Source organism: Rhinatrema bivittatum, chromosome 1, assembly GCF_901001135.1.
Source record: "Rhinatrema bivittatum chromosome 1, aRhiBiv1.1, whole genome shotgun sequence".
Classification (NCBI taxonomy): Eukaryota; Metazoa; Chordata; class Amphibia; order Gymnophiona; family Rhinatrematidae; genus Rhinatrema; species Rhinatrema bivittatum.
The window spans coordinates 618959193-618977289 of record NC_042615.1 but is presented as its reverse complement, the minus strand read 5'-3'; the positions used below and the strand labels follow the sequence as shown (position 1 = coordinate 618977289).

At 42.1% G+C, this 18097-nt stretch overlaps 1 protein-coding gene across 2 annotated transcripts in view; it reads left to right on the top strand.

Moving 5' to 3' along the window:
- The first annotated feature begins 3741 nt into the window (after positions 1–3741).
- Positions 3742–18097, top strand: part of KCNN2 (potassium calcium-activated channel subfamily N member 2) — a 364762-nt gene continuing 350406 nt past the window's right edge. For both annotated transcript variants that reach the window (XM_029571493.1, XM_029571487.1), the window contains exons 1-2: positions 3742–4719; positions 5384–5479. In XM_029571493.1, the coding sequence (XP_029427353.1) occupies positions 3742–4719; positions 5384–5479 (1074 nt within the window). The remainder of the gene's footprint in view (positions 4720–5383; positions 5480–18097) is intronic.

Below are 18097 nucleotides of genomic sequence, written 5' to 3'. Positions count from 1 at the left end.
CTCTTTAAAAATGACTTTGGAAAACCAAAACATTGATTACAATAGGATTCGTTATAAAAAGGGATCATTGTACTAAATGTTCTGTGGATGATTGTGTATATCCTGCCAGCTCATTTCAATAACCAGGTACTAACTAGAGTGGTACTGTTGGGTATAGCATTAACAGATTTGCATCGATATTTTTCTTCAATATCACTATCTCAGTGTTATCAAATAATTCATAACAGTGCATTTTTATGCAGATAGAAATGATTTTATTGTTGAATTGTTGAGTTGTGTTTAGATTGGTATTCATTTATTGAGATTTATGATTATCATAGAGCACCGGTTGTGATTCTAGCGAGTTTACCAGTAGCTAATGAAGACCTCTAGTCTGTTGTGTGCCAAGTCAGGGCCATTTATAGGAGTATTTAAATCATTTGCAAAGTGGTTCGTTTGTTATTTTACTTGTATTTTTCACTTTGATGTGTATTTTTTTGAAATTTTAGTTTATGTGTTTACATTATCTATGTTTCCTGTGTAAACTGTCTTCTAGTCTTGCGGGATATAGGGTCAATACATTTAAAAATAACTATTTATTTTATTTTTATTTTTTTATACACCGCACTATCAACATTTTCTATTAGAATAATACATGAAAGGAACTATCCTATGTATATGCACACTAAATTTTATGTTACAGTTTCCGGTAGCACTGCCAGCCTGATGACAGAATATATTCCCTCAATTTATTTTATCCATCACCTGACTGTTACTGTTATCTCTGACAGCAGGGAAATAAAGGTTAACAAGCAAAAACAAGTGTTTCTTGCCCAGAAATTGACTAAAAAAAATAGTAGTCAAGCAAAATCAAGCTAGTCAAGAAATGCATTGTTAGTCCAATAAAAAGGCATCTCTTTATAAAATGTTTCTTTGTTAAACATTATTTTGAGAAACTGGATAGATCCTAGATATTACATATATTTTCCTTCTGTTACAGGGTATTATGTAAGACGATAAACATCAGCAGACATGCCTATGAAACAGGTGAGTGCTATAGGTTGAAAAACTTACCGTCTAGGGAGAACATGGAGAAACTTAGCATGTGTAAGGCATGACTTCTCCTGAAAGCTTTTAAATATATATTCTACGGATTCGTACGACCTCTAGTGTTAACCAGGCGAACTTTCAGTGGTTTATAACAGAGCAACCGACAAGCATTTGCGAAAATACTATAAATAGCACTTCCAAATCCAGCACTGTTGCAGCCTTAATTTTACAATGAACGCTAATAAGATATTAAAAAGGGAAAGATGTCACTTTGTGACTCCCAAATGCAAGAAAAAAAAATAAAAACGAAATACTTTTTTCAGGTACACAGTAAATCTAATTCTGCCAAAATATGAATTCTGAGTGCCTAATTTTCATTAATCCTTTGCTAAATGAGAGAATAATCACAGTAGAAGTATCGTGTAAGAAAATGATTCACTACATTCCAGCCGCTAAATCCAGATCCTGAGAGAGCGTCCGTGATATACATACAGTATGTTGCATTCCTATTGCAAAGTCAATGAGAGAAAAGTAGACACTGAAGAGAAACGAAACATATTTGGAAAATGTTAGCTGCAAATTCTGCACAATTGGTGGTAAAATATTTACCATATATTAATTTCTTTTTTGTGCAAGTAAATGAAAAATAAATAAATAAATAAATAAATAAATTGATTAATTAATTAATTGATTAAAATAAAGAGACTTTACCTGTTTTGAGTATTACATACTATAGGGATCTACTAAAATTAATTATTCACTTGCAGACCTTTAAAAAAGGGCAGAGGCAGCTGACGACCAACTTTAATGGTGATGCAGAGTAGAATTTCAGGAAACTGGATCTTGGTCATAAATTCAATTACTTAATGAGAGCTATCTTGTTGCAGTTGGTCATTCTGCTGACCCATTAAAAACAAGTCCTCAGAATTGATATTGGTTTCTACACAAGACCAAACAAAGCAAAACCATGTATTTTCCCATGGTATTTTGCTCCCGAATATACAACATCCATTTAAAAAATACACTAGAAACGATACAGATCTGGCAGTGCATTTCCATGTACTACAGTACATCTTATTACTTAATGGTCAGACGAGCGCATTCAGTTAATAAAAACAAACACGGTATAGTACAATACTTTCAGAAGCCTATTGTTCTTTACAATGACAAGAATCGACTTTTATGCTAAGGAAAGTCCCATACACATTTCGGACCTTTCAGAGTGTTTAATGTTAATGTTTCGCGTTTTAGCCGGCAGTAGTAGTCAGCTTTGAATGAAATCATCCTAGCTTTAAATGGCTCCTTTGTATTGAGGCTGTTCCTTGCCCCTCAGAGAGTAAATAGAAACGTGTGCACCTCTAGTAGATGCTGATCGTATGATTCAAGCGTTAGAAGAGGGGGCAAGAGAGAGAGAGAGAAACGGTCTCTATAGAACCTGATAATCGCATAGAAGGAAAACCAGGAAAAAAGAGAAAATAAATTCCTTATAGCAGCTTTAGTGCTACGTCCCCTAAGGCTGCCATCCCACTGGAACCACTTATCAAGGACTGAACCCCAGCCTGACCTGTACTTCCCCCGGGGACCCAAACTACCACCACTGCTATCCTTGCTGAAAACCAAACAGAATAGTATAGTGTTATATAAATGCTTTCATGTGAATAATCATTTGCAAAAATATGGAAAACATTCAGAATGCAACAAAACCATTGTTCTCCCCCCTCCATAACCCCCTCCCTTCCCCTCATCCCCAATTTACTAGGTTACGCCTGAATTTATTTCATCTCTTTTAGTCTTTGGGCACCAGAATTTCAAAACCCTTGCTTGCCTACTGCTTTTCGGGTTCGTTCGTCCTTCAGTATGAAATGACAATATTTCTTTAAAACTAATCCTTCTTTTAAACATATTTGTATTGTATTCGAGATTGAACATTGCTAAATAATGTATTTCTTTTCTTTTTAATCTTAATCGTAAAAAGAAAAAAAAACCCATTTGCTGTACTCTAATGTATAATAACCATCTGCAATACATAGTTATCATTGACTTTGTGTTTTTCTAGATCTATAGGATTGGGTTTCATTGTACCAACGGAAATAGGATATTTTCATTATGTAAGATACATAATCGCTTTCTACATAGGAGAATTGGCAAAGATTGTGTAGCTTATAAAATCGTAAATGCATTTTAATTAAATGACCAACCATTTATGTTTTATAACGTGTTCAAATCTGTAAACTTTCCATACAAATGATTAACACGCTACTTAAGAATTTTGAAATATATGCACTTATTCTACCTAATTGCTCATATAGCTGTTTGTACATTTTTATAAAGGAAATCACATGGAAGCTGTGGATCTGGTTCAACGAGACACGCACCCTGCAAATGCCAGCGGATCTCGCTAACGAAAAACAGAACGTGGAAAAGTTGATAAGATCTTTGCTGTAACCGTCTTTCCCGAAAATCGGATTTTCCTCTAGTCTTGGAAAGAAAAAGAGAAAGAACAAAAAGAAAAAAAAAAAACAACATTGGGCGGCTGCAGACGGGAATTGGCATGCCCCGATCGTGGAGCCTAGACGGAAGCAGGGTGACCCCGCCGCGCTCCGAGGCGGAATCCCTCCGGGAGGAAGCTCACGGCTTCCTCTCCCATTCCTCCCTGCAGCCCCTCCCCCTCCTCCTCCGCTCCTGTCACGCCGCCGCTGGCCCGCCGACGTCATGCCCGTTGTTTTGGTCCGCCCGACCAATCGGACGCGCCGCCTGGATACTACGGGTGCCGAGCCGGGCCCTGCCTCGCGCCGGGAGGACTTCCCCGCGCCCAGCCTCGCGCATGGCGCAGGGCGCGCTGCCTGGTCTTCCTGCAGCTTTAACAGCTCTGACATGGAAACGCCGCTGCATTTCCAACACGGCTTCCTGCGAGAGCAGCCGCAGCAGCAGCGCCCGCAGCACCCGCGCTGTCAGAGCCCGGACGATCCGCTCTTCTTGCAGCAGCAGCAACAGGACGGCCCATGCCTCCAGTGCAACAGCTGCGCCTTCTACGGCGCGGCGGGGGATAACCTGCCCCTTCTCCGCACCTCCTCGCCCTTGACGGGCGCCTTCCGCGCCAACTCGTCCCCGCTCTCCTGCTCTTCCCGGCCGGGCAGCCAGCTGAACGTGAGCGAGCTAACGCCCTCCAGCCATGCCAGTTCGTCCAAGCAACAGCAGCATCACCACCACCATCACCAGTACCATCAGTGCCACAGCCGGCAGCAGGCGAGCCCCAGCAGCACCGGCAGCGGCGGCCGCAGGGAGAGCAACCCCTTCACGGAAATAGCCATGAGCAGCTGCAGGTACAACGGCGGCGTCATGCGGCCGCTCAGCACCCTGAGCTCGTCCCGCAGGAACCTGCACGAGCTGGACTCGGAGGCGCAGCCGCTGCAGCCCGTGCCCGCCGCCGCGCCCGAGATCGTCGTCTCCAAGCCCGAGCACAACAACTCCAACAGCCTGGCCCCCTACGGCGGCGGGGCCGGCGGCCCGAGCAGCAGCGGCAGCAAGTCCAGCAAGAAGAAGAACCAGAACATCGGCTACAAGCTGGGGCACCGGCGGGCGCTCTTCGAGAAGAGGAAGCGCCTGAGCGACTACGCGCTCATCTTCGGCATGTTCGGCATTGTGGTGATGGTCATAGAGACAGAACTTTCTTGGGGAGCCTATAACAAGGTAACGGGGAGCGAATTGCCTCCCCCTTCTCTCTTTTCATGGGGGGGTGGGGTGGGGTGGGGGGTTCCTGATCTCCCTGGTCTCGGCACTGCGGGTAAGTCATGGGAGATCCAGGTGCCAGTGTGTGTGTGTGTGTGTGTGTGTGTGTGTCTGCTCCGCATTCACCCTTGGAAGTGTCAGAAGATCGCTCGTAGCAGAGTGTGACTTTTTATTATCCCTTGCACGAACCAGAGGGTGCTTAAGGGCAACTTGCCAGAAGTGCGGGAAAGCAGTTTCCTAGTCCTATATTTGTAAAGCAAAAGCGTCGCCTTATGTTTTTTTTTTTTATGTGGAATAACTGTGGAGTAATGAACAACAGAATAAGAACTTCTATATCTCCCTTTGTTAGAGCAGCTGCACAGCCGCTATTTCCTCGGTTGCCTTGGCAGCACCTTGGAGTTTATTTTTTTTCCGCTTTTTACCCCTTGAGTGTTGTGACAGCTGCAGCAAGAGCCGCTCTGATTTAGACCACTCATTGTGCAGCCCTGGCACACCCTTTAGAATGCAACTTCACTCTAAACAGCGTAGACTAGTCAAGAAAGATGACAAAGGAAATATTAAGTCTTTATGAAAGTGTATATATATATATATTTTCACGGCAACTCAAACATTTTCTCTATTGCAGGGGTCTCTGTATTCGTTAGCTCTAAAATGCCTTATTAGCCTCTCCACGATTATTCTGCTGGGTCTTATTATTGTATACCACGCAAGGGAAATTCAGGTAATGTTCCAATTTATTACTATGTTGACTCTCCTAATTTAAAAAAATAACCCTACTTTTTAAAATGTATTAATTTGGCAATTTTTTTTTTTGGGGGGGGGGGTGTATTCAGAAATTTATAACTTTATATACTGTTTTGACTTTTGTGAAATATAATTCGCAGGGAAAGTAAACCAGGTCAGTTTTCCCGCAAAAAAGTAAGACATTTGTCTATCTCTACAGTACTGCAGTGGTGCATACCTTTTAGTCATTTTTTATTGACTAAAAAAAGAACGTAATATGCAGTATTTGGTTTCAAATCGTAACCTCAAGTGTGTTTTGCAGAAGAGAGTGACACCCTCCAATGAAAATAAGATTTATAGACATTGTCGGAGGACGGCAGAAACCTGCATAAGAGACCAAGGTTACAGGACAGGAGTGCAGTGTTAGGTTTTTCTTTAAAACTGAGCATCTAAAATAGTGATGAACCTATTATTATTATTATCATTATTATTAATTGGTGTATTTAATGGACTTCATTAATGAAGTATCTTAGTCTATAGCATAGACTTGTTTTTTTTTCAATTTTTAGCAAAATACGTTTATTGCATTTTCTCTCATTATAAGACATTTTATGCTGTTAAAAGAGAGTCACCTTTACTGGTTCCACATCAATGTTACATGACTGGATCTAATTAAAATGAGGAATCTTTTTAAGGACATTAAATGATTTATGAATGACCTCAGGTTCATGTGTATCTCAGTGAACAAGTTACTTTTTGTAAAAAGTTAAAACTAGTGTATGGAAAACTCCATACAGCAAGGGGATTTCCTTGGCACAAACTCCTAGTAACTTTTTTTTTTCAAGTGGCTACAATACAGCAAATCTGCAATTGCATGCAATGCATATAATCAATATGGATGCAGCAGATGAAGCTGCACTCTATGTAATGCACTGCTGTAACTGCTTTGCTAATAAGTTTCAAAACTGGAAAATAATACAGTTTACAAAAATGTGTATTTTAAAAGTTAGTGATCGAAGATGTGCTTATTTTACAAACTTGACTTAAAGACCTAGGGAGGCAGGGTGGTGATACGTTAATTTTAGAACTCTTTACTTCTGACCTGATGGCTGTAATTTTCTGTTAAAATATTTATTTTTTGGTAAATGGTTGCAAATATATGCAATCAGTGGATATACTGATTTACAATTGTTATGTAAGGAGGACACATCCATTTAACCAGATTAGTAAATCATTATTTTTGGTTGGTTAGCTGTCTAGATACAGACCTTCCCTTGATTGCTTTTCGAAGATAGACGGAATTTGCACCATATGTCGAGGTGAAATAAGTTTTCACTTCTATGAAAATAACCTAAGTGTTTCGGAAACTACTGTACAATATAAAGCAGCAGCTTATTCATTCAATATAAAGCAGCAGCTTATTCATTTCAGAAATGCCCTTGATGCTAGACATGACATATGAGTATGTGAAGTTGCTGTTACACATTGTCGGGGGGAGGGGGGTGGGTCACCTTCTGAGCTTAATCAATTTCCTTGTGTGTCTTGCCTTTTTAATGAAATCTGATTGAAATGTATTTATTTACCTTTAGCTTATCTTGTCTTTGTTTTCGTGAAACATTTGCATGCTTTTTCGACAATCTTTTTGGAGCTCAAAACGTTCCGTGTGAAAATTAGGCAGCTGTTTTTCTTTACAGGGAAACCACAGGGAAGTACCTACCGCTGGTAGTAACTTTGCTGCTGCAATTAGTAATACATCTCTGGTTTAAAAGCAAGCCAAGCAATTTGGACATTAAAGGGAGATGGTAGTGTAGTGAAGCGAGCTGTAATGGGATCCACTGAAGCTGAGAGTCAAGGTGCATTAGTTTTTAAGAGCCTGGTGGAAAGGAAATCCAGGGTTTTTTGTTTTTTTTTTAAAGAAAAATACGGTAGATTCATTTTATAAGAATTAAATACAAGTGGTATGTTTTAAAAATGTCATAAAGCTTAGAATTTGTCACTTGGAATGCCAGAATTGCTCACTTCATTAAAATTATATTGTCTGATCATGTTTTTATCAAGTCCGTGTATAATGGAGTCTCCATATAGACTACAAATATGGTTTATACTATCTGGGTAGTTTTACTTATATTGTTGCGTTACTTAATATATTTTGAAGCTTTTCAGTGCTTCTCTTATCTCTCCCAAATTTATTTGAGGCGTATCTTTTTTTCTCTCAACATTAAGAGAACAATGAAACTCAATCTTTTTATTTGAGCATATGAAGCCTTTGAAAGCAGACATACGCAGAACCCGAGGATTGGTCAGAAAATAGGAAATGAAAAGCTGATGCTTAAACACTATAGCACTGAGGAAAACATCTCGAGGACATTAGTGTGGGTATTTTCAGAGTGCAGAAAAAATGGTTTGTGTGTTAGGAAAACCTTTTATTATAAAGGAAGATAAAAATGTGGCGTAGTTAAAAGACTGACAGCATATACTGGCTGTCAGATGTTTCCTTTTTGAAGAATTTGGCGTGGAAAATTGTTGTAAATCAGAGAGAATGTACTCCGTTTATAATGACAGTACTATGCAGTACTACGGGTAGTAAAGAATATCTGCAAGGAGGTGGAGGTATTTAGTCAGTCATTTGCTTTAAATAATCGAAAATATTACAGCTTGAAAGCTCTTCTTGTTAGCCTAGCCGTGTGTTGCCGTCTCGTCCTGTCATATCATTTTTTACAACAAATTAGATCATATGTTTTGTTCGTGGACCAGTAGTGCAGTGGTTTAAAATAGTGTGTAGGTCACTTGAGTTTGGACTGCGCTCTGTTAAAAATCTGCCATGCAAAGCAGGCTATTTTATTACCGACGATCACAGCGCAAGCTTAATCTACGTCCAAGTTTTGTGGTTGAAAGGAGAATAAGTCGCCTTTTCTCCCCCCAAAAATCGCATCTGCAGTGTGATCCCTGCATATTTTAGGACAGCTATAACATTTCAGCACCACGGATAGCTCCCTGTCGGTGAAATGCTCCACTGACTGGCCCGCTCATTCGCCTCAAGCTTTGAGAAAAATAAATAAAGAACAGGAACGTCTGGAGGAAAACACTGACATCGTTTTCCCTCTTTAAAATCCGCTGCTAGCTAAACGCGGCTTTTCGTTTATTGCAGATCCACGAAATTTGGATGCGTCTTCCTAAAGCTTCCTTGAAATTTTTGTTTTACGTCCCTAAGAAAGCAAACATATGTTATATTCGCATAAACGCACAGGGCTTCCCCAGGTTTCAGAGAACCGGAGTATGCTTGCTTTTCATGATCAAAAGCGTGAACGGAGCATTTCTTTCTGCCTGACACGGGTAATGCTTTCCTTTCCTTTCCTTTCCTTTCCTTTTTTTTTTTTTTTTTTTAAGGCAATCCGCTACTTTGCAGGGGGACACTGGGAAACGGTAATCGCATAATAGCAAAATAAAATGACTACAAGAGCTTTTATTTTTAATCACCCCCAGTCAGGGTAAATGGGAGAAGTCATTTGTCATTCATGCAGACGGGAATGAAAGGGAGATGAGGGCGGGGGTGGGGGGGAATCCCCGTCCTTTTTAATCTTTCTCTTACGTACCGCAGCAGCTAAATGGCTCGGCAGGCAATCCGCCGTCCCCTTGCCCGGGATTCCCGCAGGTCTCTGCGCCGTGAATCGTCCCCGCTGCTAAATATAAGCAGAGAGAGAGAGAGAGAGAGAGAGAGAGAGAGAGGGAGAGGTGCCCCGCATTAATGAGCTTCTCGGGTAATCCCGGCTCGTGACCGCCGCCTGCGGCAGCCCCTCCTCCGCCCGGGGGTCTCCGCCGAGCCTGCGCCCTGCTGCAGTGCGTGGGAGGGAGACACCAGCCAGCCTGGGTGGGGGAGGGGGGGGGATCCTCTCTTCCCTTTCGATTTCTCGGGAAGCGAATGAGCTGCAGTTTGTGGAAGGTGGAGGAGGGGAGGGAACGTGCGCTGGAGGCTGATGAATAGGACGAGGGGGGCTTCCCCAGCCAGCGCGACGTCTGATTCAGCTGCGGAGTGGGCGGGGGATTGCAGCTAGGAGCGCCGCTAGGAATCGCTTCGCGCGCCGCGCCGACAGGACTGGGAACCTGAGCAGGGGGGGGGGGGGGGGGGGGGCTGACACCCAAGCACCTACTTCAGAGGCTTGCTCCCCCCCCCCCCCGCCACTCTCTGTATGCTTTTGGGTGGGAAGCTCATTAAATCAGGTTCTAAAGCTTCAGGAATATCTTTCGGGAAGGTTTAACGTTTACGAACCATTTCCAGTTATTTCCTTTTGGATTTACAATTCTGTAAACTCAGAAGGGACAGAGCTTTAAAGAAAGGGATTAAATCATGAGATGTGGGACTGCCATTGAAACATATATAATCAAGTGTTTAAACCTTACCTACCAGATAGTAGGCATTAAGGTTCTTTGTAATAAGCATTGATTTGCATTGTAAAATATTCTATATGACATCTATCAAGTGTCTTGTAAGAAACCTTGTTGAGCGATTCGTTTTGCTATATGACAGTGTTTCATACTGAGTCAGTTAGTTTTAGGGATTTTTTTGAATGTGTGGTGAGCTCATGGCGTGGTTTTGAGGTATGTGGAGACATAAGGTTTTAAATTATAGATTGATGATGTTTTCATATGTTTATAATAAAAATATTTGATATGCAATATTGTTTATGTAAACACACACACAAGTTCCCCCCTTTTTCATAGACATACAGGCTGATGCAGAAAGCCCAGCATTAAAACTGTGCTGAAATTCAGTGCAGTTTCCCAATGTACAAGCTAATTTTTTTGAAACTCCGGCTGCAGTAAGCTAATGATATGCTAATTTTTCAGGAGTTTAAAAAGAGTGTACTGGCTGCAAAACCCTAGTTTAAATATGCGCCCAGTGCAGGCTGAATGTACGTCTTACTCGGGGGAGCAGGGGGAGTCTTTCAGACATATGATTTATGCATACACACATGTTCTGTGTGCATAAAAAAATATATGCACGCAAAATATTTTTTGTGCCCATAAACAGGAGCAGAGCAGTTGAGTATCAGGAGGCTGTAATGGAGGTGGGGAGGGATGAAGCGAAGTGAAAGGTGCTCTTCTTAAGGCAAAGGGGCACGTGTGCTGCTTCGCTTCTGGCTCCAAATAACTGAAGGGCTTTGTGTCGGAGAATCACATGGAGCTGAAGCTCAGGAAGGACTGGTGAAACCTGGTGTTTCTCGTGGCAGTAGATGTATGCACTGCTCACTGCAGCGATGACTAGGCTGGAATGTAAGACAGTAGTGTTGCTGCTGTTTACTGAGTGCAGGCTTGGCCTTGCCCGTGAGGACAGCAGCTGAGAGGAACCAAATTGTAGGTAGGGAGCATCTCCAACTAAAACAGACCAGCTTATTTCTTTCATTTGCTTTTTATTACAACAAAGGTGTGTGTGGGGAGGGGGGGGGGGCACTAAAATCAACACTGTAAAGGAGGCTTAACTAGCATTGGAAAGTTTACTTTAACTCAGATCAGGAGTAACATTTCCTGCACTAAGAAAATGTTAAGCCAGTTTCCCTCTCTGCATTGGGAGGCAATACCTAATGCCTTCATTTGCATGGAACTTCCATGCAAGGGCGCTTAAATGCACAGTGTTGTGCATACATTTTTTGAGTGGAAAACTCCTTGCTGCATCGGCAGTAAAGTTTATGCTCCAAAAAAAATGGGAGCATGACTACAGGTTACACCGTGCCTTCTGCCAAGCGCACCTTATTGTATCACCCCCATATCTTGCAAAATAATTAGCTTACCCCATCATTCATAAAAAAAAACTTAATAATGCATGATCAAAAAGAGGTGTGTTTATGGAAGTTTGTAAGTTACTACACCACTCTGTAACTTACTGATTGCATAGGTATTATGGTATGGCACAATGAGAGAGAGAGAGAGAGACTGAGAGAGAGAAAGAGAGACTATCTACAAGGCCCTCATAGTAGTTAAGTATTTATATCGCTATAGGAGGGCCACCTGATAATTCAATGTGAGGTGTTAGTGGTGGTTTAGGGTTTAGGGACCAGTTTCGCATGTAGAGTGAGTCGTACGAACAGCACAGTACACCTTGGTGAAGATTTAACATCATTTGGAGTGAGTAAAGTCTCACAAAGATGAAAAATGCTAGAAAATATTTATTAAAATCATTCCAGAACTAATAGACGAACTTACAGTACCAGATATCATATCCCGTGCTTGGGAAGGACCCAACCACTTCCCCTCAGGCATCCACTAATGCCCAACTGACAAGCTGGCTGAGGGTGCTGCAGTGCCACACCCTTGTGAAGGCCTCCTACAACTGCTTCTTTCTGGGGCCAGCCCGTGATGCTCCTATCCATCCTCCTCTGGGAGAGCTGCAGCATCCAAATTGCCCTGGCTCCCTCCCTCATCCACAGAACCAGCCTTGCCCTGGCCATAGTTCTGTCTGCCATGTTGGCCAGTCCTGGAACCCCGTGGCCTTGCCCTACCTCCTACGTGGAGGCCCCCAGCCCCGTCCCCAGTGCCTGCTGTGCCAGACTCTAAGCCTGCTGCAGAGGAGCATTGCCACGTCTTCTGGAAGGTTTGCAGCCCAGTGGACTATGGCATTTGTTCTGAATGACACACGGCAGGCTGGGGCTGCTGATCTGGACCAATGGGGCATTCTAGTGACCTTGTTCTTGCAACCTAGGCAGCCAACAGGTGGCGGGACTTACCTGCTCACATGAAAGCCAGGGCTGTTGAGGAAGTGAGGAAAGTGAGGAAGGGAGGAAAATCCATAAATTGCTATTAATTAATATGCAATAGTAGCCTGAGATGTTTTTAATGTTTGGGTACTTGCCAGTACTTGTGACTTGGATTGGCCACTATTATAAACAGGATACTGGGCTTGATGGACCCCTGGTCTGACCCAATATGGCATATCTTATGTTCTTAAATTCTTATGAAGACCACTGGGCAACTGGAGGCTGCTGCAAATAAAATTAAAAAGATTAGCACTGCAAGCAGAATGATACAATCTGTTTCAAACTCACTGCTTGCTTCTTTTTTTTTTTTTAATACATGTGACAGGCCTATGCCTTTTGCAGTGGATGCATACCAGCCTGACTTGGGAGGAAGGATAAAGTGGCTGGGCTGATCACCGTCCATGCCTTTTATCCACCCTCCTGGAGCCTTTCCCTGAAGTGAGCTCCCATGAATGGGAACAAGCTTCCCTTCTCCCCTCTGAGTGGATCTGTGGGGGTGCGGGGGGGGGGGGGGGGGCAGGGCACCATCCAAATCTCTTGGGGACTTGGGAGCACTTTGGTTGCTGGGACTGGCAGCCTGTAGGGTTACCCTCTGCCATGGCTGTTCCAGTTGTCCCAGGCTGATGACATCACCAGTAACCACCAGGAAGTGAAGCTCCATGTGGAGCAAGCAAGCTCCTCCTTATTTATTTATTTATTTATTTTAAATTTTTCTATACCGGCATTCGCGATAAATATCGCATCATGTCGGTTTACAATTAACAAGTGGATAGGGAACAAAAGGCAAAAAATAACATTGATCTTAGTAATAATAATAATAATAGTAGTAAAAAACATTGAACAAGAGAAGGCTAAGGAATGCAGTTACAATAAAACAAGAGAGTAATAACTTGGATCAGAGAAAAGAAGCAGGGGTTTAAATAGAGAGAACAAATATGCCAGACAATGTGCTTATAGCATTTATGAATTGCCCTTATGAGGTGGGGCTATTAATTACCATGACTAAGGTAAAGTCTGAGCAACTAGTTAATAATGGAATAGGTTCAGTTTAGTTCAGGAAAGGCTTTCATGAATAGCCACGTTTTAAGTCTTTTCCTAAATGTAGTAAGGCAGGGTTCCTGTCGCAAGTCTGGTGGGATGGAGTTCCACAGTGTTGGTCCTGCAGTGGAGAAAGCCCTGTCTCCACTGCAGGACCCTTACTTTCTTCCCCCCCCCGCTCCGCTATGCCAGTTAAGTGTGAAAGGGGGAGGGGCCCCAATCACAGCACGGATGCCCTGTTACCGGGGCTGCACTCGTATACTTGGGGTCAGCACCGCTCACTAAAAGTAAGAGTTCTGTCAGTTTGGGGGCTCTTTTTTTTCAACTGACTTTCACAGTAAGTGTGAATGTTCTTTGGTTGCCATGGCAGCTGACCAGGGTAGGCAGAACAGGCAAATCCTACCTAGCAAAAATTCAATCCTGAAAATGATTTTTTTAATGCATAAATTCCATTGTTGATTAAGTGCTTATACTTGTTCTCTTCCTCTTCTACTTATTTACTTTAGTTTTCTTAGACTTATCACTCACTTTCTCAGTGTTAGCTCAAGGGGCAGATCAACAAAAGAATGAAAAATACAATTTTAAAAGGCTAAAAACATCAAGTAACTGAGTGAAACAGACTAACAATAAAAAAATACAATATCCAATTGAAAAGTCATAGAACTAAAACCATCAGTGATTTTTCCTTCACTTTAATTGTTTCTTCAAGTAGCTTTCGTTCATTTATTTAAAAATTAAATTTAGATGTCACATTACAGGTAAAGAGTGACATAAAAAAATAAAACAAAACATCACATAAAAAGATAAAATAAACAGCATAAAGTAGGACTGATGTGCTCGAGAACCTGCAAAACTGAAATCAGAATTATACTCCACACCATCCAGCTCATGAAAAAGTTTTCTTTAAATGATTTAAAGCATCTTTCCTTATGAAGAGGTTCAGGTAAATTATTCCAGTAGATGGGGTCTTCCACTGCAGACATTTGCTTCCCTGGAGTCCACCAATCGAATACTATGCACTGACGGGATGTCAAGGAGGAACTGCCCAGAGGAGTGCAGATTTCTCTCAGACCTTTAATTTCTTAACAATGCACAAAGATACGGGGAGACCTCGTTATTCAGGGCCTTATGAATGAGTGAAAAATTCCTTAAACATAATCCAGCAATTGGCACCAGTATAGAGAACAGAGAATTGGCAAAATATGGTCAAATCAGCAAGATCCTGTCAGAATCATGCCCAGTCTTTCAGGTTTGCAAGGTCCTCATTCAATTTCTCAGAATCCTCTTGTGATGTAATAGCTTTGAACAATGTTGTGTTCTCGCCATCAATGCTCCCATTTCCAGGTCATTTATAAAAAGCAGTGCTCCCAGAACAGGTAGAGAGTCCCTCAAGCTAGGTTGAGAGAACCTTGCCCAAATCTCATCTTGGAGTGAGTTTCCTCACTCCGAAGGCCAGCAAATCTTCACAAAAGACCACTGTTCTGTTCGTAGGTGTCACGTAGAATGTCAAAGTGGCCCCTAACCCCCTACACTCTTACCTAAACCCCACCTCGAGTTACTAGGTGGACCTACCATAGGGATACAAATACCTACCTATGGGCCATGACATTATGGCCAGTCTCTCTCTCTCTCTCTCTCTCTCTCTCTCTCTCTCTCTCTCTCTCTCCCTCCCTCCCCCCCCCCCCCCCCCCCATTAACAATGGTCCCCTGGTCCTTGAATGAAGGAAATACAACAGGTCTGGCACTTATCACAGAATCTGAAAATGGTATTGCTAACTTAGCTCTTCACACAGGTAATTAGCGATAAATGCTATATTAGCATAAAACATGCCCCTTTTGCTATCGCATGCGGTACTTACTGCATTTTGATAAATCCACCCCTGAGTTAGGTCCTTATTGCGGGTGTTAGGGCCCTAACACCCATGATAATGCCATAATGCATCGTGAGATATGTATGCAAATTTTAAAACTTTAGTCAAATGGGAGGAGTTTATGAAAATGAGGGGTACTTAACATTGTGTGCAATAATATAATGCATGCTATTGCAGGATTTAACAACACCTTTTTAGAGAGAGAGGGCCTCATTTTCCATCCGGATCGCACGCGATAAGGGACGTTTCGCATGCAAAAAGTCCCTTATCGCGTGCGATACCAAAATGGGGGCGGAGTCAGCCCCAGAAGAGGAGGAGTCGGGGCGTCACAGGGGCCGACTCCGCGAAGACGCCGTGGATGACGAAAAGGTAAGGCCCTTTTCGCGTCCGAGTTTGCGCCCAATAGCTACACCTACTATGGTGGCGCTATTGGGTGTGAAACCTGCAGCGATCGTACTGCGACAGTGTGATCGCTGCTGGCTAGCGCAGGCCCACCCCCTTGTTTTGGACCCCCGCCCCTCATTCCCTAAAGTATCGCAGGCCTGTGATACTTTAGAAAATGAGGCCCAGAGAGAGAAAGAGAGAGAGAGAGATACTCTTTATAAGGATTTCATATAAGTAAACTATACCACTGTAAGAGGGGCAACTAGTAGCTCATGGTGAGGTTTTGGTGGAGGATTGAACAGCAGAGTAGACATCAGTGAAGATTTTATGTGATTTGGAGTGATGAAAAGTACACAAAGATGAGATTTGTAGAATGCACTCTCGACCTAGCTTGATGCATTCTCTACCTAGCTGCTATCAAAGCAGTTAAACGTTTACAATACATTCTTACACTACTTTTCATAATTATTTAAAAGGGGTGAGGAGCAACTGTTTCTGAGTTACAGTGGGCTGCTTTACTGCCTGAACCTGCTGTACAGCAGAATTTTATAGAACTGGGCATTCTTTTGTTTATGTGCCAATGAGTGTTATCGATTTAGGTTTCATTATTTTATGTGCTAGCAACTTAAAATGTTGCAGACCGTGTAGGAAAAAAATCCCCAGTAAACTGAAATATTTCATTTTCCTGACTGAGGGATGTTTAAATGAATTGCTGGTTGATGGTTCCTAAGGGAGTGTTTTAGTTCCTCTAAAACTTCCTAGATTGCCTTAAAGTGCTTTATTCTGCAGTGTATGGGAATTAGGGAACAGCACACCTGCAAATCTGATCATAGTATTAAGCCAATTAAGTTTAAAGAAAACTGTACCCATCCCCCCACATGCACTGTAATACTTTAAAGGTACCAATAACAGATTTCATAGTTCTTCCTTGCTGTTATCTAAATATTCAGGAACAGCCTTATTCAGGCACCGGAAGAACACTTTTCACATCGATACTGATTCTGATTGGGCCATAATGGTTATGATGTCATGAGTGATACCAATGTGTTTGATGTAAGTCATGACTGTATTATAAACAAGGCTAGAACTGCTGGAGGGAGGGCAGATTACAAACCTTTCAACATCAACAACTTGCAAGCAGCCATGGACCTTCAAACTAGCTGCCTGGCTGAAATTAGCCCCCAGTATGATTTGACTTTATAATCAGGTCTGAAAAAAAAATCCAGATGCCAGGTCACCTCCCATGGGCTTAAAATCTGGTGTCTGTTGCCAGGTGGAGGAGTCAGGGCTGGGAGAAGCAGTGGAGGCCCAGACTAAGAAAAACAGCAGTGGTTGGGGCTGGGAATTGCATTAGGAGGAGTGGCCAATGCCAAGGCTGGAAGGAGCAGTAGTAGCAGCAGCTGGAGCTGGGAAGAGAAGGAGTAGGATGAACCAGGACCAGGGTCAAGGGCAGCAGGAGTGGTAGTGACTGGCCACTAGGATGAGCAGTGGAAGGAGGGACCAGGAACAGGAGAAGCAGTGTTGGTTAAGACTGCAGAAAAAGGATGGAAGTGAAGAAGACAAGTTGGGATAGGAAGAGAAGAGCAAAAATGTCAAATGAAAAATAAGCCAAAAATAGTTAAAAAAAATATAACACTTAAAAATAAAAATAAAATTAGCTGTAAAGATTTTTTTTTCCTGTCTGTTAAGAATTTTGGCTGGTATTTAAATTTTCTATTTTTTTTTTGCCCCTGTTAATAGTATTTATTTATGCATTTAGTTATATATTTATTTAAACAATTATTACTCACTCTACCACTGAACTGTTATGAAGGTGCGGGACAAGCAAATCAATATACCAATGCTTCAAAAAGATTACAACTAAAAAATAAAAAGTGTCATTCATGTTCAGCCTTTTTTAGAATATTGTAGACAGTTTTTTTTTGCTATTTATATATCAGCTTATCTGTTGTGACCAGGAATTTTTCCAATGCGGTTATTAATCAACCAAGCACAAACACTATTATTATTCTACATCTATCCTGGAGAAATCCATAACACGCTTTCACAAAATGGATAGCCAAGAAAGTAATAAGATTGCCTTCTTTTCATATTTATTTTTGTTCAATCCTTTGCTGTCTTATTCACTTTCCTTCACATACTGCGTTTCCAGCTCAGTCAGAATCTGCCTCAATCCTGCCTCATGCCATTTATATGCAGGGGAGTTCAAAGCTCGGGTATCATGGCCTTCTTAGGTAGCCGTGGTAGGATTCTTCTTTTCTTGGGATCCTTTTCCCCTTCCTCTTTAATCCAATCGTTGCAGTGCCACAGACCCCCAGGGTCCCTTCAGAACCCAGGATGACTGCTCCCTGATCCCCCACCTGCTGCTATAACTATTGTGTGATGACTGGATTTCCTTAGCCTTGGAGAGGAAAGAGGATTTTAATTTGATGCATCCAGTGCATCTCTAGCCCCTCCAAACCTGATGACAAGGAGCTGGATGATTGAATCAAAACTGGGTTACTTTATGGTAGTGTGCAGCTTTGCTAGTGGGCTATTAGACCAGGCATTTATTTCCATACATTTTCTAGAGAC